Below are 19,724 nucleotides of genomic sequence, written 5' to 3'. Positions count from 1 at the left end.
ATCAAAATGACATGAAATGTACCTTCCCATAATAAATTAATGTAATGGTACAAAGTAAGTTTCATCAATATCTCCACCAAAAAAAAGAAAGCAATCTATATTTGAGTGTCAGGGGTCAAAAAAAGGGGGGGAGAGGGGACAAAATTTAGCTCCCCCTTTTCTCTTCTATCTGCGCAAGCGAGGGCTCATTAAGGCTTTCGAAGGTGGGGGGAAGAGAGAGAATAGAAGGTGAAAATTACGAGTAAAGGGCGGTTAGAGACATGACTTTTTCCTTTATGAGTATTAAAAATGAAATAAAAGGCAAATATAAGGAATATACAACACTAGGCCAAAAGTATTGGCAATCCCCACTAACTTTTCTGCCACAAAAAGGCACCATGATTGTGGAGGGCTTTGCCAATGATAATGGCCCGGCACTTATATATACATATATAACATGAAAATTTTTATTATACAAAGGAAAAGAATAGTTTTTTGGATGAGAAAACAAACCCTTCTTCATCCGTGGACTTGTTAAAACAAACAAGACAAAAGGAAAAAAAGCCCACACCCGCAAAAGGAATGATGGTGAGGACAACGGAGACAATGAAAAATGAAAATGAGATCCTGAAAGGTGAAGTTGGAAAAATATGAGACGCAAGGTGGCGGCGGAAAGATGGCAAATTTCGGTTCTGATGCAGTAACCCACAATATGACAATTTCTAGTAAAACATCCTAACATGTAGAGATTTCGACCAAAACAAATAATAAGAAATTGCTCTAAGATCCGATGTGATATATGAAAACGACAAGAAACGAAATCCCTGCTTAAATTATAGGCGTTCAAATAAGACAGTGTAGTTATAAACCAAAGGCAACTAGGAGGATGATAAATAAAACTAGCAGTGAACGCTATGTTCCCGTGGATTGTTGTGGGCGGTCCTCCCGAGCGCGAATAGGTGATCGAGCCGCAGGGGATTGATAGTTATTAGTGTCGGTTCCGGGCCCTGAATTAGATGGTCCGGCGCTCTCATGAGAATGTCCATAATTCGGACCATATACGTTGAAGCTAGAGGGCCTGCTGTTGTAGGAAGCTGAGAGTTCATGTCCTCCGCCTCCGCCTCCGCCTCCCCCCTCCCCACGCCCGCCTTGAGAGTCATCCCGTGAGCCGGCGCCAGGGTAATTACCATGGCTTCTGCCATTGTGGTCCCCAGCAAATTGCGCGTTGTTGTTGTTGCTGCTGCTCTGTCCACGTTTTCTTTCCCGATCCGAATTTGATCGTCCCCTCGATGTCGACTGGACATCCCCCTGGTCCGTGCTGCTGCTCAACGAAGTCATATGCATTTGCCCCCCAGGCCTTCCTGATTCTGGTAGATCTCCATGCCTCGGTTCTTGGTCCTGCTGTTGTCTGTCATGTCGTAATTGGCCCCCGCTCCGTCCGGTACCTTTTGGAGAAACCCGACCTGGTAAAAATTGTGATGTTACTGTGTCAGAACGTGGTGGGGGTGGAGCTGGTTGGTGGACAAATTGCGCCTTTCGTTTCTTTGGGGAAATTTGATGTTCAGAATGAAGATGAGAACTCGGGTTTCCTGAGTACGGGGAATTATTCGGAGTTTTGGTTGACGGTGTGTTCGGCTGCGATTGACCAGGTGGAACCCAATGGTGAAAGTAGATGGACGGAGATGACTGAGGCTGCCGTTGCGATTGAGAAGGGGTTCCCGCATCACATTTGGCTAATGAGGATGCCTGCTGCAGGGGCACCGACGTCGATGAAGAAGTTGTGGTATAGGAGATGTTGGATGGCTGTTGGATATGAAGCACTGACGTATTAATGCGCGATAATATGCCAGCATCAGGAGCTGTTTGGCTTGTGGGCTGATTCCGCAGGCGCAACGATGACGCACGCCCATACGAGGCAGTGGATGATGGTGATAGGGGTTCTGGTTGGGAGGAGTGGCCCACTTTAATATTGGGCGGAAGTTGTGAAGCATACGGATTCGGGGGAATCATGCGGCTCTGGCAAGGGTTTTCAGGAGCCACACTTTGAGCAGCTGCTGGCATCTGAGATGGGGGTGGCATAGATTGAGATTGCGCGTATTGAGGACGATGATGGTGAGCGCCTGGTGAGGACGTAGGTTGAGACGGGAGAGGAGCAGGTTTCTGTTCCTGTTTCTGCTGGTGCTGCTGGTTCAGGGGTTGCTGCTGGGGTGGTAGATACTGTTGAGGTTGAGGTTGAGGTTGAGGTTGAGGTTGAGATTGCGGCAGTGTATGGGATGCCTGCTGAGGAAGAATATGCGTTTGAGAGGAGCATCCGTGCAATTGGGACATATGCTGCTGAATCCATTGGAGATTACATCCACCACCCATACTGGCAAATATCAGAGGCACCATGCAGGGAGGAACGCCAGCCTTGAGGGACTCTCGAAGCATTGACTGCTCAACTCTTCTCTGGTCCAGCCGGTAACTTTCTTGGCGCGTGCGTTCCTCCTCTTGTTCCCGCCGATACTCCTCCGCTTTTGTTTGCAGCCATTGGCGCATTGATTCATTTTGCCATTGAGGGGGTGGTGCCGGTAAATTTGACATGGAGGTATTCATAGGGGCCGCCATCGCGGGGACATCTCGTTCCCGAGGGGCAGGAGTGGCAGGCATCGATGGGAGGGATCGGTTAGCTGAGTCCATAGCCGCGTCTGACCGTGGAGAGTACGCAGAGAGCGTGGGAGGAGAAACTGGAGCGATAGGAGAATTCGGAGACGAAACACGAGGGGCGTAAAGCGCGGTAAGAGTCAACGCGTGGCGTTGATGGCGATGGTCGAGACGGCCGTGAGGGAGAGGCGACGACGGAAGTGCAGCGTACTCATGAGGTAAGATTCCGTTGTGCGGGTGAGGTTTCACGGTGAGCAACATGGATGGATTCTAAGCTGCGATCCTGAAAAACATAGATAGAATGATATTATATATATATACATATGGATATATATATGGATATATGCGTATAGGGACGGTGTTGGCAGCTCGTCTAATGTTCCCTTGCGAATAGAGTTGCGAACAGGGCGTCCGAAGCTCTCATGCTCTGAAACCTGTCAAACACAGGGAGTGCAAGTGGTTTTTGGCAGCACTAGAAGAGGATTGACGCTACAAAGACTGACTAGCGTATGAAAGCCTGATTTCGCACCATAATGGCATGCGCTTATTATTTCTGCGCCGTGGAGCGGAGTATTTATTGTGTTAGTGGTCGCAGTACATAAGTTTGATTCCGGGAAACTGTTACAGATTTGTAGTATGGGGGCGGGATAACGGGACAAGGGGATAACTACCGAAAGCGCAATGGGCATAGAAGACGGCAAAAGGGAATGACTACCTCGGTAAAAAGTAGGAGGTAGAGAGAAAGGGGAAATATGTGAAGTCGGCCAATTAACCCAAAGAGGCAAGAGGATGGAGAGGAACTCGATGCTGAATCCTGTGGTGCACGACAACAAGGAAAATTCGCGGAGGGGATATTGAAAAAATAAATAAATAAATAAATAAAAAGAAGAGGGGAGACAGACGATGGTTTCAACTCACCAAAGCGGTTTATCCTTTCAATGCCTTTTGTTTCATTCTTGGCTCTATTGGGCGTGTCCTGATGCGAATGCTGGTGCTGGTGCTGATGCTGATGCAGATAACGCTGATGCTCTTGCGAAGGGTCGACCTGGTGAGGCTGAGAGGACCATACAGCTCCTCAGGGGCCCGAAAACAGTTGGAGTCCGTGGTTTCTTTACCGGACTCGCAGCAACCCGCACGCGTCATGCCGCAGCTAGTCGATTGCCAGGAGGGAGAGAACTGGAACTGGATGAAGCTATCCACGCCGACTCCTTTGGAGGCTGATGGCTGAACACTTCCAAGGTTGTTGATTTGGGGCCAACGGGGGGGATTTTGGCCTGTCCTGAAAAGGGCAAGAGTGTAATCTTCGTACGGGATGTGACGCCCTTTAATTACAGCGCTAAGTGGGGCCCGAACCCCCCGCCGGCCAGGCCACAGCCGTGGGTCGGGCCCGGCGCCAGCCCCAGCGCTGGGCGGTTGGACAGTGGGGGCAGTGGGCGCCGTGGGCAAGCAGCAGCCGCGGCGGGTCCACGGCCCACATGCCGTGTGGACAGGTCCCTCGTCCTGGAGGAGAGAGATAGCTACGGTCGCATGGTGGCTTGCCTGCCTAGGGGCCACTGGGGGAAAGCCGACAAGCGGCACCTGGCGCTGGGATGGCGCTGGGATGGCCGACCCCTGGCTGTTGTATGCGCGTCAGGAAATTCATGCGCTAGATTCCATTGGGAATCTCAGCTACTCATGCGCTGCGTTAGCTTTCAAGCAAAACCGTTATAGTTCTGGAGTGTGAGGACTATTTCCCCTTCATGTTCCAAACTTCAAATATGTACCCATGAATGTGGTCTGTCTGGACCTTCGAACTCCTCGCATCCGTTCACTCTAACTTTGGAGGCGGTGTCACCTCAAGCGGTCCGGTCAAACCCACGCTGCTCCCGCCCGATGTGAAAAAGGCAGTCTGATCCGTGTGCCATCCCGAGACTTGGTTCTGCATTGCCATACCAAACCAAGGAAGGAGATGATTGTCCAGGATACCCTGAGAAAGGTCAACTGGCGGGATTCCTCTCAGCAAATGAAGTTCTGACAGTCACGGAGATATCCTTACTGAGAAAGATGGTCTTCATGAAAAGCAACAGGCTATTTATGGCGGATGAGGAGCTAGCTTCTGGCGCGCCTCAATATGTTAATTCCTAAGCGAACGATCTAAGTTACGATTGACATCAACTTGAGTCATAGCCAAACACAACTACTATGATACCTTTCCTCTTGCAAGGAAACTGATGAAATTCAAAATGAAATACATAGATAAATAAAATAATATATGAAATAATTAAACTTCCTCTCTACTATTACTGCTGCTGCTGCTGCTACTCCTGCCACCACCGATACATAATGGGATAATCATGTGACTTTGCAGAGTGAGGTCCAAGCAGTCAACTGTCTATGGAGGGATCTATAGTTAACAAAAGAGCGGGTTTTCAGCTTGATTTATCAACAGTGGTATTCTTTTCAAGAAGCCTGCAAGTACAGAATTGCTTTCCATTTCTCAAAAACCGTAGATTTCATCATTCCACCTCCATTCAAAACGGCGCCCACAGGAAGAAGACCATGAGAAATACAATATAACAATGTAACAATAAATAATATGACAATGACATGACCCCTTTATAACTGACCGCTATGTCTTCGCTTCTCTTCGTTTCGTTTCGTTTCGTTTCGTTCCGTTCAATCGCGACAAAGATGCCCCCAGTGGTCTTAGGAACAGGTCGTCCGTACTATATATATATCACCACTTTGTGGGAAACGTAGATTGGGCTATGCAGACGGATCACGAGCATCGTCCACCTGCCGCTGAAGCTCAAGAAGCCGGCTTACCCTCACGACTGGCCCGTGTGTCGGGTACGGTATGGTGAAGACTACAGTACATAAACAAGGGGTGTGTGTCTTAAATTAAGCAATGTTTGTTTTTGACGGAGGGGGTTTCTGTTGTGGAAAGAAGGGGCGGGACGGTGGAGGTCTCAAAAGAAGTTATGATGGAGGCGGGCTGGCTTCACTTCGATGCATTATGGCGTCATCAATCGTCTGTCTTGTAACTCTTCTTGCGTTCTTGTTGCGGTCCACGATCCACGGTGTTGAGACCTACACGTAGATTACACATATATGGAGTTTATGCGTCTTAGTTAGGTTTTCGGATATTTTCGTTGTTCTTTTGTCTATCGATAGCAGAAAGAAAGGAGGAGGAAGGGGGGCCCCAGGCTTATATCTCATAACGAGCCTTTGGGACATCGAAAAACTCTAGTGTTCCTCCCAACACCACCGTTTCCAACGTCCGTCCCGATTCACCTATATCTTCTTCCGCACCTTGTCCACGCCAAATGGGCGGTATGACCTGCCACGGCGTGCTGGGGAGGCCGTGGTACAGATAGGTAAAAAGGAGATGCCCCCCCCCTCCCGATTTCATGAAAAAAGACGTTCACAAATTGGAATTGAAAGCGCCGAAATATATGCTGCGATCCGGCTGCGTCGACCATGTCTTCGACAAGCTAATGATTGTAATTATTGTTGGGCTAAGGTAAAACAAAACATTCTATTAGGCTCTCTCTCTCAGGAGAGTAACTCACCTCCTTGGTTAGGAGTATTTTATGCGCCAGCGGATTGAAATTCCCCATCCATATTTAGCGATGATGACAGGCTGGATTTCCTGGATCTGTCAGGTTTCCATCAATGATAATCAGTGGTGTCTGTATCTGCATTATATTTATGAACCTATCGATGGAGCGGGCTATTCCTGCATCCGAGATATCGCGGAAAAGCTGTAGATGACTGGGTAAGTATTCATCAAACAGGCGAGTGATCCTTGCCATTGCGTCCTTTGCAGCTCGCGAGGAAAGGAGGCCAACGGCTGCATCTAGTGCTAAAGCGACATAGATGTATTCCGCAGTCGCGGGGCTTTGTCGGCATAGCTTCCGGGACCCGAAAGCCCGTTTGGCTATACAATGTCTTGCTGGGGTGGCGGAGGATGCGTTTGACATTGCAGGAAGAAGTATGCGAACAACAAACCGACAAAACAGTTTGATGATAGGAGCAGAGGTTCGATCAAGCGGCACTGATTCGTATTTAGCGGTGGTTATGATAGGATACCGGAAGTGTAATTGAACATAGGAAGAAGTTTGTGGGAGAAGAAATAGAATCCAGTAGCCCTTTTTATACACTCGTGGAGTAACGGGATATTTCCGATGTGGATAGCTCTTATCACTAATAAGAGCAGGAGACTCTCCTAGATTCCCTGGCAATAGTTTTGCGGAACAGAACATCAGCTGCCATATTTTCAATTGTGAATATACGCCGTTGGATATAGACATGCAATTTGACTATAGCCATCGGTAATGTAGCCTGCGCACAATTCAGATGGGCCTTAAACCTCGCTTTCAACGCACAAAAATCCCAGCTATACCTAGGCTATGTAGAATATCTTGTGCGACAGAGTCAATGACATACAGTCCTTGAAGGGCTAGATCATATATCTGCAGCATTCATGAAGTGGAATCAGCAACTACCGGCCTAACCCCATAATAAATATGTGTTAAATCAGATATATTCGGAAGGCTCATCTGTCTATGGGTGTGTGAAGGAATATATCTGGCCCATCAGGTATTTGTCAATTTCTCATGATATATGGAAGCATGTTTGGAGATTTCGTCGTCTCGCATGATCCGGGAGAATATCACGTGATCGTTATCGAACATGCTTGTTTACTTTTTTTCCAATTTCTATTGCTTGATATTAGAGGTGGACTAATAAATAGCTAACTAACAAGTCGACCGCAGCAATGCCGAACCAAAGCCAAGACTCTTTCAAAGTACTCGGCTTTCTTGATCATCAAAACATCAAGACTCACCACGATCAAACTTATTCAGAAACTCCGTCGGCACAGTGGGTATATACTTTCTCGCTCTCTCTCGATTGACACCTCCAAACCCCGCACCATAGCTCACAAGCATATCTGTGTTTGTCGGCAGTGAAAAAGGCAGAGTGCTTGTCGGGTTTAGTAGAATCGTTCCTGGGTCTGGTTTCAGTGAATACACTGAAGGAGGGCCAGGCGGCGATGATGATGGAGGTGATTGGGTGATGGCATTGGCGGATTGGTGGTTATTTGTTGGGTATTGTGTTGGTGGATCGGCTGCGGAACCTCCATCAGCGGAGATGGTTCTGAGAGGTTTATCATCGGAAGGGTGGGTGTTTGTAGTGGTTTGTGGCGTAGATTTCGAATCTGCAGCGGGAGGGAGACGAGGAAGCACTTTCTCTTCCCGTTGTGTTCTTGGAGATTGTGGGTGGTGGATCTGGGCGAGGAGGGATGGCTCCTTTCGTACCTCAAGGAGATATTTCATCGCCGCCTTTGGGAGGCCCTTCTCACCCACCTCGGGGCGATAGTGTCTCACGGCATGCAGGAGCTGGCTCGGGGTAAGTTGTTGGAGTTGTTGAAGGGTCATGGTGAGGGAATCGGTGTCATCACCCAGTGAGGAGAAACACTGGAGCCACTGAAGCAGTTGGATGACTGGGGCTAGGTATTTTCGAGCGGAATCTACGGTGGTTTCACCAGAGCATAATGTAGAACCGTTCTCGTAGTGCTCTGGTTGTCGATTGTTGTTACGTGCCCAATCTTCCAGTGCAGACACGTTCATCCGAATTTGCATAGCCTTTGTTCGGGCAAGATATCGTCTTGTGGTCATAATGCGGTTGAAGAGTTCCACTCCTAACCAGTATAGAAGCTGTGCTAAAATCTGTGTTGTAATGATAGAATGTACGTCGTATAAATCCAACACAAATAGCGTTGATGAAAGTAACGATGTAATATTCCGAGGTGACACCTGCGCCCTACGCTTCGGTGATGGTGGCCGAAGGCTCTTTTCAAGCGGCTCTGGCTTTACCTTCGTTCGTGAGCGAAACAGATTCCATTCGTTCTGGAAATGGACATCTTCAAACCCGGGAATGGTTTCATGGTCAAGCATGGCTGTATCCAGAACTTTGTCCATCCGCCGCTCTGCATCCCGGATGATGAGTATAAAAATTTCGTGAATTAGTTCAGCAAGATGACGCTGAAATCCTGCTGTAGCTTCTACTAAGCCGCCATCTTTCTTTAGGTAATGTAGGAGGAGAGTTGCATTCGATATCCAAAAGGCCAAAATCGTCATATCCCATTGATGTTTCTCCACCACCTCGTTGATCCGGCCCATTGCGGAAATTAATAATTTGGCTAACAGCTCAGGGCCCGCGTGGTAATGGGCGTATCGGGCGCTTAGAAATAGAAGGTTTGCTGGGACGGGTTTCTGCGACGGAGATCGCTGAGGCGTCATATTTGTAATAACAATGTCCAAAATCCTTTCAAGCTCATTCTCCTGAAAAACAAACATCTGATCATTAAGACATCGGTCCCATACGAATTCCTGTTGGTCTTCGAAATCGTCTGGCAACTACATATTATTATTAAAACATGGCAGAGTCAGTAAAAACATGTCCTCAACCACCTGTACACCAAAAATGGTGAACTCCCAAAGCTTACCTCGAGCTTCTCATCAAGGCCCAGGCTCGACAAGTCGACTTCCAGATTAATTGCACTCTCCTCCATCATCATTCGCCTCTTCATTTCATTCTCAGCCATTTCCTCTTCAAATCTGTTATGCGAGAACCCAAAGTCATAATAGTCGCCCGCCGCCACCGATGCGCCAAAGTGATACCCATTCTCTTGTAGATATTTCGAAATATCCGTCCCCGGCTGTGCAAAATCGAAGGCCGTCCCACCAGAGGACGACTTGATATCCGGCGATGCACCATAATCAAGGAGGATCTTCGCAATAGTCTTGTGCCGGTTCGTCATCGCCCACATGAGCGCGCTCCACCGGTTTCGGTCTTGTTTGTCGACATTCGCACCAGCCTCGAGCAGTGCGGAAACCACTTCTTGATGTCCCTGTTATTATTTAAAGGGGATAAAAGTATCATTCCCTTCGTCAGCCTCGAAAGTACTAACACGCTGCGGGCTGAAACTAGGAGTTCTCGCATGCGTTCCATTGCCCGCGGAACAAAAAGCAACAAGGGGTTTCCACGTACGAAGCAACTCGCATATATCAGGGGCACCGTCCCCTCCTCGTCGGGAGTATTGACATCTACATATTGTCTCGCTTTCCCCCCAACAAGCTTCCGTACCCGCTCCACATCGCCATTGCTGGCTGCCATATTCAAACTCCTTTGTAACACATCCCGCTTTTCCTCGTACGACATCTTATCGTCCGTCGCGATATCATCCTCATCTACACCGACAGACTCTACTTCCCTATGTGCCGCCTGTGCGGCCAGCATTTCCATCAATCTCGCGTCGGAGTCTTTTGCCTCTGCCCTCGTCGTTGAGTCGCCGTCATCGAGGTAATAGTTGTGGGTGTATCGGGAGTGGACACCATACTCTTCATCATGGCTTCCATCATCAAGCGCGAGGTTAAAGGAGAGAGGCTTTGCCGGAATAGGGTTTGTGAGAAAATGGGATTGACCTGATATGGAACCCAGCGTGTTTTGGTCAGTAGATTTCATCCTGCTTAATTAAAAAGGACACAAATGAAACCCAGCGTCGTCGTAAGCATCCTATAACCCTCAATTCAAATCGGGAAGGCGGAATACAAAGCGTTCGTAAACTCAAGAGGACCTCCTCATAAGAAAAATCAACTGCATATTAAGCCCCAGTTCCAGACGCGCATTACCAAAACCTCGCTTTCCATCCCTCAAACAGAGCCGAAACAAAGGGAGGTCAAGCACACCCACCTTGCCAGGCATCATATATCTCCGTCTCCGGCCCAAACGTCGGCACAGACCGTCTATCATCCAGTGACGTAGGTAAGTCGTCAGGCAGCTGCCTCGGTTTGGGCGCGGTATCGTTCTCGCCCTCTCCATCATCGCCATCATCATGATAATCAAGCTTGCCCGCACCCTCCGTGATCCTGCCGTTGAAACCGAGCCTCTCCTCTGCCAGCCGGGGTTCACTGGCGTCCATGATTTGAAAACGTATAATATAAGGCAAACTGGCGGTGGAGGTCGATAACGTATGTGATTTGTCGAAAAGGTGGAGTTTATATTTATTCGACCAAACTCACAACGGGAGAGTAGAGGGGAACCCAAGCTGACTGGTTTGCGGCCATGGGGCCCGCTAGGACTTGTGGAATGAGGGGAAACGGTGAGTTAGGCGAGATTGTTCAAGGGGTTAATTCTTGAGGAGGAGCGAGGAGATAATGGGCGGTTGAGCGGCTGGTTATATATTATTGTAGGTGGAAGAAACGAAAAGGGTAAGCTTGGGGATCGGTAGAGAGAAGTTGAGATCGGTGGGCGATGTGGGTGGGTAACTTCAAGGCCGGACGGAGCCAACCAAGAAAAAATGACGAAGCCACAATAAAACATCACGCTCTGAAAAGATGGAAACGGCACAACAGCAGTAGTATAAGCTGTATACAACTGAATTTTAATATCTTTAAACACGTAGTCGCCTGATTATGTTCTATCATGGATATTATCATCATCATTAAATTATTACTTTGTTGACTGGAAGTTTGAAGCTGCAATGGAGGCTGAGACCAAAGAAGTGGGAACTTCCTTTGCCTTCAATATCCGTAATATATGCCTCGATAGTAGGCGAAAATAACAGTTCAATGCAAGAGAAAAGACACATGTAATAGGCACCCAAATCAATCTATGATAGCCAAACGAAAAACAGGCACTTGAAACGAAATGCTATCTATCAAGCGAACAGATGAAGCAAGGGAAACACAACGTTGATTAAAAACAAAACTCCCACAATAATACTGATACAACGCTAATTAATAATATGTCATGATCCGCTCCTAGATATGACGTAGATAGAAGGAAATTCGTTCAGCAAAACAAAAAAATAAACAGAGGAGGAACAAAGGAGGCAAATGCATTAAAAACCGAATATATAAATGCGGGGATATTCATGAATTCCATGTAGGCAAGGTGGAAAGGCACTAGGCTGTTTGTTCACTGCGCAAGGTCATTGCTCAGAGCCACAATTTTCTCGTCAGGTAGCGCGGAGATCCAGAGACAGCGTTCGATGATCCCATAGACGGGTTCGAAAGTATATTTCGTACTAGCATCGATAAGGCGAAGCAGGCTTTTCACAATCGTTGCAGCAGTGCGATACCGCTCGAAGTTCACGAGAGGTTCGCCATCCCGCGTACTCGCTATCTGAGCAGGCTTCTGGGAGTTGTAGGTCAGGTCTTGGACATAGAGGCCTAATGTCACGTCAAACCTATGGTTAGCCAATTTTCCTGCTAATTTGAAATATTACGAGGGTGTAAAGGAGGGACTGGGAAATAGCTAGCTACTCACCGACAAACGGGACACATCCGTCTTGCAGGTTGGTGGTTTCCATCTCCAATCGCAATTTTTGGAAATTACGAATGGGCTGCGCTAGTGTCTCCATATCCTTAAGCAGCCGCTTCTCGCCGTCCGCGACTAGCTCCCAAGTCTTCGTCAGTCTCGTGCAATCAACTGAGCAGAGCGCTATGGTGATCTGCAGCATGGTCGAGTAATTCCGGAGCCTCCTCGAGTGCACGGCCACGTGGATAAGTTTGGTGATAGTTCGCGCTCTTTCAGTTATATTCTTCGTCAGAACAACCTCTGAGACTGCCCATTTCACCATGAGGTTGAAGCGAGCAACAACAATATCAATTCCCCTACGATCATGCTGCGAAAGATAGCTCGCCCAGTTAAGTGTTGACTGCGAGGACTGACTCCACCGCATGTCCACCAAATCCTTCCAGTCAACCTCGTTCAGTGCAGCCTTTTCAACGAGGGTGAACTGCTGAGCAAGCACGAGGGATTCGCAGGCCAGAATGAAAGGCAAATGGCAATTGTTAGATGATAGCATAGCTGGGGTTTCTTTGACATATGTTTGCGTCTCTGAGCTAAACAAGATATTACTTGAAAGATTTTTCAAGTCTAGCGTTCGGTTTGTAGAAGTGCTGGGCAGGTTTTTACCACTGGGCGACAAGTCAGGTGTTATAGGCTGCCGCTGGAGGGTGATGGTGTCCACAGGAGCAGCATAAGACGATGTCGAACCAGGGTATCGTGCGGTCATTGGTGGAGACGGCGGGTGCCTCAAAGGATGTGAAAGCATGTCTAGGCTCGGTAGTGCTTCATCTATGCTGGCAATTGCGCTGGTCTTTCGATACTTGTCGACCGCTTCATCCTTATCAATGACTGATATTTCCGAGGAGAGCTCGGAGCCGTAGCCGTCATCATCATCACCCTCATGAGCATTTGGTTTGGGTAGCGAGGAGGATAATGTAGGGGGCCTTGGGACAGTTGACCCTTGCGGAATCCGTTTTAAACTCTCTGTTTCTTCAACCATATCAATCGATGGATGAGACGACTCAAGTCTACCAGTTGCTGGATCGTCATCCTGGTTGAATGTTTGTAGTGGGGATTGGGTTGGTGGACTGAAAATGGGACTTTTCATAGACTCGTCGCTCAAACCACGTTCAAGGAGCGGGATCGAGCAATATGAATCCTCGGAACCTATGAACGATTCTGTATCGGGCGCAGTAATCGTAGACAACTTTCGATCATTATCTGATTTGAAAGTAGGTGCAACGGCAGGTTCTGTGAGGTATCGTTGACGATAGAATTGTTCTTTACGGTCGTTGTGTTTATCCGTGAGTGTATCACCAGAGTTAGGTTGTTCTTTACAGTCTCGAGGCGTAGCTGGCGACGGCTTCTCCCATTTGCCCTCCAATTTAAGAAGAGTCGATTCGATTCCTCCATCTTCATCATCAGGGATCCTGGAGAATCCTGCAACTGCAGCCTCAAAAGAGGCTCGCATCCGATGGGAGTGACGTGCTCCAGTGGCGGAATGATGTTGCATTGGAAGGAGTGCTTCTTCACGCTCGCACCATTCGTTCGGTGGAGCTCCTGCCGTGCCATCCTTGTTCAAGTATAGGAGAGATTCTGCCATTGATGCTGTGTACGATGTCCCAGAGGCAAAGGATCGTACCCTGGGCCCTGCTTGAAGATCATGAACATTTTGGATCTTCCTTAGATCCCCGCCAGGACGACGGCGAAGCATACGAGCAAAAGGCTTCTCTCGCGATTCGCGGAACGATCCACTGCGTGACACAGTCTCATTCGCAAAGCCAATGCTTGACTGCTTCCCAAACTTTACCATCCCGCTATGATAAGACGCGTATCGTCGTAGCCTACTACCCGAACTGGATCGTACCGGGGTTTTCGAACCATTTCGAACCACAGAGGAAGATCGCTTCTCTGGAAACCTAACGTAGTCTTCCGAAGTTCGCGAATCTCGAGTTTCCGATATGGAGTTCGTATCATACCGTTCTAATGAGGGGCCGGGAGCACCAACCAAAGTATCACGATGGGATATAGGAGACGACGCATCGATCGCCTCTTCGAAATCGTGCAATGGTGATTCTTGGAATTGGCGGTGAACATTTTGGATAGTCTGTAATGCTCCAGATATTAGCGGAATAGCTGGGCGGGTGTCATCCACTATAACAATCGATTTGCTTCCAGCCGTTAGCTGGCTCGGTATTCTCTCAAGCCCAAGGCCATATTTAAAGTCAGTTCCCGGGTTCAATTTATCGGTCGACTCCGGTAAAAATAACCTATCTTTTTCTAGCTCCCTGGTAGGTACGATCTCAGACACAGGTTCTGATTTCAGTGACTCCCGCAGAACAAGTTGGCGATAGCACTGGAGAGCATTGTCACACAGTACGTCAATCCGCAGATTGACTCTAGCATCTGGCCCTGACCGTCTTTCCCTGTATGTATCGCATCCCACCCCGACGTTTAGAGGGAGTGCAGAAGTTTTACCCTTTAGTGATGGTAATGGACTGGAATTTGAAGGCTGCGGGGTTGACGAATGGCCACTTTGTCTATTATGTAGAGCTCGACGAATTGTACCAATGAAGGTTTTGACACCTGGTGTAGATTTAATCAAGTTATCTCCTTTTGTCACCGGCGTTGGTTGTACAAAAAACTGAGTGGCTTCAAGTGTAGGTGACGCAGGTGCGATTATTGGCACAGATGGATCCACTGGGCCGTAGGCATTACCTCGAATTATACTTTCAGCATGGGGCAAGGCTTGGAGGAGAGATTGTCTCTGAGTGTCGAGATTTAAAGCTGGTAGCGGTGCTCGATCATCCCGTACAGAATCCGAAAAACTTCCACTTCGTTTGTGGGAATGAGTGGGCCGACGCCATAGTTGAATCATGGGTGCCGTTGCCGGGGGGTCAGTGGATGTTGGCGAACTACGCGGTGAAGAGGTCACTAATATGGGATGTGGGCCTTTTGGACGGGTCGACTGTGTGGACCCACGTTTCTGTCCCTTGGAGGGCAAGGAACATGAAGCTGCTTGGATACTTTTTACACTATCCGATGATGGTGGTAAATCCCGAGCAGACATTGCAGAAAAGTTGTGAGTATGAGAAGGTGAACGGTGAACGTCTCTCTCTTTTTGATGAGTGGTCTTCAAAGGAGATGCGGTTAACTGTGGTACTACATCCACAGCTTGTGATTCGATAGTATGAGACGAGGCCCGGATACCGCTTAAGCGACTTAGGTGAACATCCCTTGATCCGGCAACACCCCCGGGCATAACTTTATCATCAGGTTGAGCGTCATTGACAAAATCTGGTGAGTCCCAATACAGAGCGCATCTGCCATTCCAGCACCGCTTCAAGTCAAGAAGGATTTTGAGATCACTTGCGCTGTTGTTGCTGCTGCTTCTGACATTCTCATATATCTGATTCAGTCTCTGGCAGAATTGAACCCGAAGGTCACGATTGATAACGAAATCGTCGACAAAATAGTTAAGAATCCAATGCCTTAAAGCTGCGAAAGTGCGAATCCGGATTATCCTTCCATCATCCTCCAGTCGACTGATCGCCCATTGGAGCCTTGCCAACAAAAGTGAAAGGAGGTTACCGGGCGAAAGATAAGACCGAAACGTGAGGAAGAAGTCAGATACTAATTCGTAATCCATAAACGAATCCGATGAAATCTGTGCAACTATTCGAGCGGGAGTAGCAGCAGATATCTCGTTTGAACCTTTGACATAGCGGACAACTGACGGGTCATCCATTTTATGAAGTAGGAAGTCAAAGATAGAAGGTTCTATTGGTTCTCTCAATTTGTAAAACACGGATGACTGGGCTGATGTCAAATTCGGTAATTCGTTGAATTCCTGATTCCCAGTACGTACGGATCGCAAGATTGAATTTGTTCCGGGGGTCCTTGAGTCCTGGTGTACCAATCGAGACGGACGGGGTGCTATGGCCGAATCATTCTCAGTTCCCATAGAAGATCGAAAGTGCTCCGATGCAGATGTTCTGGTGCACGCAGAGCTACGCAGAGTAGGGTTGCCTTCTGATGTAAACCGAAACCCTCCAAGTCTGAAGTGGGGAATTGGGACTTCAATGGCTGGGACTGGAGGCTGGTCAGCCGATTTAGGACGCTCACTTTCAGGACGCTCAATCACGATCCGCAATTCTCTGCGATTTCTCGGATCTGAGGACGGAATATTGTCGAGTGAATGTCGCCTTGACTCTTGGTCGTCTGTAGTCGTCGATACGTCATGCTTGCTTTCGTTGCTATCCTCGCGAACCATTTGGGGTCGTAACTCTGACAGCTGGGAATTAGACCACATACTATGTCTAGCCAATCTGGTGTTGTCCTGTTGGTGGGTTTCTGGATGTAGGTATTGCTTGTTCAAAGATGGGGGAGGAGCTTTTATAACAGGCAGGGGTTGTAGTCTGGTCTGGTTCGTTGGTCTGGAACGACGGAGTCAAATAATTAGTTCATATTGCGCCTTCACACCAAATATCCATGAGTTAATCGTATCACCGTACCTGAGGTACATTTTCCCGTTGTGGCCAACATTCCCAACCGTGAAGTGTCTCGCTTCTCTACCTCCTAGCCCTGAAATTCCAATGCCTTCAGGCGGAACATCAATCGTGTTCGAACGTTTTAAAGCCCTCTGCCTCAATACTTCACTACTATTCTTAGCACGGCGAAGTGAATTGGTTCTCTGTTTTGCTTTTGCTGGAGAGGTATTATTTCGTGCTTGCCCATCCTGTAATCTCGTATGGGGCTGCCCAAAAGAATGGTTCTCCGATCGGGAGGCATGGTTAGGAACGCGTTTCGACCGCGGCTCATTGACCGCCTGCTTTGTGAAAATCCCAGATGTCTTCCCTTCTGACTGAATGGGGGTCAGTGGTGTTCGTTCCACATGCCGGAATTCGGATTCCATCTCCACGAAAACCGCAATCCGTATGACCTCCGCTCTCGGAAGGTCGAATATATTTACCACCGCTGGAGGAGAAGAAGGAGGCGGCAGCGGCAGCGGCGGAGAGCGTAGAAATAGGAAATCATTCGTGTCGCATCACTCAACAAAACGAAGGGTAGAATTCATCGACGTTTTGGAAATTGAAAGTCACGGACAACAAGCATCGGGGTTTCAAGGTTGTCAACAACCGCAACAAAAAAAAAAAAAAACAAGCAACAAACTGTAACAACTGCAACAACAACAACCTAAACAAACAACAGGAAATAATTGACCGTTAAGATTAGTGGGACACGGGGAAATAGTAATGAAAAAACTAAAAGAATAACATAAAAAGGTAAATAAAATAAAAAGGTAAACAAAGATAGAAGTACAAAACAAAAGGTCAACTACCACCCTCCAACCCCCAGCAAATCATTGTACCCAATCCGTAGAAGCAGGTTAACCTGAAGCCGTCTGTTTGCGTGACCCGGAATAACCAAGGCTGGTCTTCGGGCAAGAAACCTGACACGAACAAAGGCACACGTAACCACTGGTATGCGACCCTGATTCCTTGATTAATTGGCGAGGTTCCCGGGAACGGCGCCTGCAATGGACAGGAATATCAAGAAATGGATGTGTAAACGCGAGAGAAGGACACCAATGCGGAGGGGAGGTCGAAAGACATTGGACGACGACAAATGCTGGAAGAAGAACAAGAGAGCGGACAAGAAAAACGTCAGATGAGCAATTCAGCCTTAATAATAGCGTCGTGGAGGTGGAAGGAGAGTCTGGGCCAAAAGCATGAAGGAAGTCCGGGTTGCGATGGCGCCCTTTTGTCGTGTTCTGGTAACTTATGACTGTAACAGCCCAAACAGGATGGCCATAAATAAAATACAGCCCGCTGCCTGCGCTACACAACGCTTGTTATCTGTTAGCGCACAGACAACCAGACCAACCGACGGTCAGACGACGCGAATGAGAACTGGGAGTTGGGATTCATGGGCTGCGAATGGGAGAGTACAGTCCGTACATATCTTGTGTTGACAAATATGACAAATATGACAAATATGACAAAACAGACAGGCATGGTATGATGGCATGGGCCCAACGACCAGATCCATGCCTGCTATTGCTGGTGTTCAGCTCACCGAAACCATGCGTAATTGTTCCTTTCGTCCATGGATGCATTCTTGGAGTCTGTACTCTGTACGCAGTGTACACATTCAGAACGTGTTTTTGACCATGTCCGAAAACAGTGCAGCCAGCCATGTCCGTCCCATGTCAGATTTCGCGATCGCCATGCTGCCGACGATGGGTGGAAATTACAGATGAAACCCCGATCCAACTAAAGAGATCCTAACAGAATACATTTCCTCCAAGCTATCCGGGAAGGTATTCCCGTCATCAAGTCATTATCGTCTAGCCTTATTAAAACCGGTGCCACAATCGCCTCCATGCTATTATTGGGGAGAATGGGGACCCTTCCTTGTGCTCCGTGCATCCCCTCGATGTTTTGAGGCGGCGTTTATTTGGCATTCATTCCTTCTGATCCATCGTTGTCCATCATATCACTGGTGACTTGGTGGCGTCAGAAGAATTCCTTGTCGATTCGTCGGGGACTCGGGGTGTTGCGGGCCTATCGATTACTCTATATTCCCATGTGGCGGCATTCGACGCCTCGTAGTGGGATCGTGGAACGAGAAAAATGATACGAACACAGCCAATCGAAGAGTGTTTCTCTTGGGAATATTTGTCCCGCTTTCATCAGGTTAGAATTGGTTCGTCCCCGCTACTAAGCTCCTTTTATCCCAGTCGCCAAGTTTTAACTAGTGGGCCGGAGCGTAAAATTGTCCTCAATCTAACAGGGTACAAGTCGTCTGTTTGGAGAGTTGGTGGTAAAATGTTACCGTAAAACATAAATAAACAATAAAAGGATTTCCTCCGCCATGACGAGCAGTGTTATTCGAACGCCCACATTGTGGTGAAAGTTTCTCTGGCTAGGATTTCAGCTGTAAGTTGCGGCTTGACGATAACTCAAGGTTTGATCCATTCCGGTGGTTTGGTTATGCTAAAATAAAATAATAAGCCCCCACTCAGGAGGCCAATAAAACCATCGATCTCCAATAGACCATGCTATCCATGCTCCTGGCCCCATAATAGCGAGTTGACGGGGGAGTTTTTTCATAACGTAGGCAATCGTGCGCTCGACAACTTGAACGTATGTTCACACTGTTATTTTGTGGATTTTTGGGATTTGGACAGGTTGTAATCCATTACATTCTTGCTTCAAATCCTCCTGACTGTGGTTTTGGCCGCGGCATCGGGATGTTGGCTTCCGAAATCAAAAACGTTCCGCACACTTTTGAGGCATGTTAGCGCTGTTGGATCCGTAATGATCATTGGAGCAGGCTGCTATCCAAACCTCACAGACTCCATATGGACCGTACATCAACGGGTGATGTCAAAAATAAACGGGCTTAGGAATGATCAACAAACAGTCGGAACCAGAACCGTGGGTTTTTCGAATTCTGGAAGTGACAGCCATAACCAACCCAAATCGTCGAACGGAGTGCGGAAGTGTGGAACACCAGCCGATACGCCTATCGATCCACCCCCAAAAATGGGGCTAGTTTAGGGGCTGTACGCTTAAAACTTAGCTTCCAAAATAGGGTGTCAAGCCTCGTAACTTCTGGCAGCAGCGGTCCTGTAATGAGAATTCCATGTAAATTTCTAGTGTGCAATATTTTTTGGGTTCCACCCTTCGGGAGTTATACTCGTATGAGAAAAACACCATCCAAAAACCTTGTCCCTACCATTGACATCAAAGAAGGGA

The 19,724-nt window shown here is 47.9% G+C and overlaps 5 protein-coding genes across 5 annotated transcripts; all 5 read right to left on the bottom strand.

The window, feature by feature from the left end:
• Positions 1-891: 891 nt before the first annotated feature.
• HCBG_03913 (uncharacterized protein) lies at positions 892-2,883 on the bottom strand (the record flags this gene model as incomplete). Its single annotated transcript, XM_045430962.1, has 1 exon — positions 892-2,883. One exon carries the CDS (start codon positions 2,881-2,883, stop codon positions 892-894), a length of 1,992 nt encoding a protein of 663 aa, XP_045289105.1.
• A 666-nt stretch (positions 2,884-3,549) lies between these two features.
• On the bottom strand, positions 3,550-4,552 carry HCBG_03912 (uncharacterized protein; the record flags this gene model as incomplete). Its single annotated transcript, XM_045430961.1, has 2 exons — positions 3,550-4,237; positions 4,440-4,552. 2 exons carry the CDS (start codon positions 4,550-4,552, stop codon positions 3,550-3,552), a joined length of 801 nt encoding a protein of 266 aa, XP_045289104.1.
• Positions 4,553-4,882: 330 nt separating this feature from the next.
• HCBG_03911 (uncharacterized protein) lies at positions 4,883-6,584 on the bottom strand (the record flags this gene model as incomplete). The annotated part of the gene is made up of 5 exons (XM_045430960.1): positions 4,883-4,993; positions 5,229-5,327; positions 5,428-5,468; positions 5,914-5,954; positions 6,319-6,584. 5 exons carry the CDS (start codon positions 6,582-6,584, stop codon positions 4,883-4,885), a joined length of 558 nt encoding a protein of 185 aa, XP_045289103.1.
• Positions 6,585-7,315: 731 nt separating this feature from the next.
• HCBG_03910 (DIL and Ankyrin domain-containing protein) lies at positions 7,316-10,588 on the bottom strand (the record flags this gene model as incomplete). The annotated part of the gene is made up of 4 exons (XM_045430959.1): positions 7,316-9,023; positions 9,113-9,517; positions 9,658-10,091; positions 10,360-10,588. The coding sequence occupies 4 exons, from the start codon at positions 10,586-10,588 to the stop codon at positions 7,440-7,442; spliced, it is 2,652 nt and encodes an 883-aa protein (XP_045289102.1).
• A 498-nt stretch (positions 10,589-11,086) lies between these two features.
• HCBG_03909 (mitotic regulator LTE1) lies at positions 11,087-16,876 on the bottom strand (the record flags this gene model as incomplete). The annotated part of the gene is made up of 3 exons (XM_045430958.1): positions 11,087-11,840; positions 11,938-16,397; positions 16,476-16,876. 3 exons carry the CDS (start codon positions 16,874-16,876, stop codon positions 11,587-11,589), a joined length of 5,115 nt encoding a protein of 1,704 aa, XP_045289101.1.
• Positions 16,877-19,724: the final 2,848 nt, after the last annotated feature.

Source organism: Histoplasma capsulatum, assembly GCF_000150115.1.
Source record: "Histoplasma capsulatum G186AR genomic scaffold supercont2.4, whole genome shotgun sequence".
Lineage (NCBI taxonomy): Eukaryota > Fungi > Ascomycota > Eurotiomycetes > Onygenales > Ajellomycetaceae > Histoplasma > Histoplasma capsulatum.
This window is presented reverse-complemented; position numbering and strand designations above follow the sequence as displayed.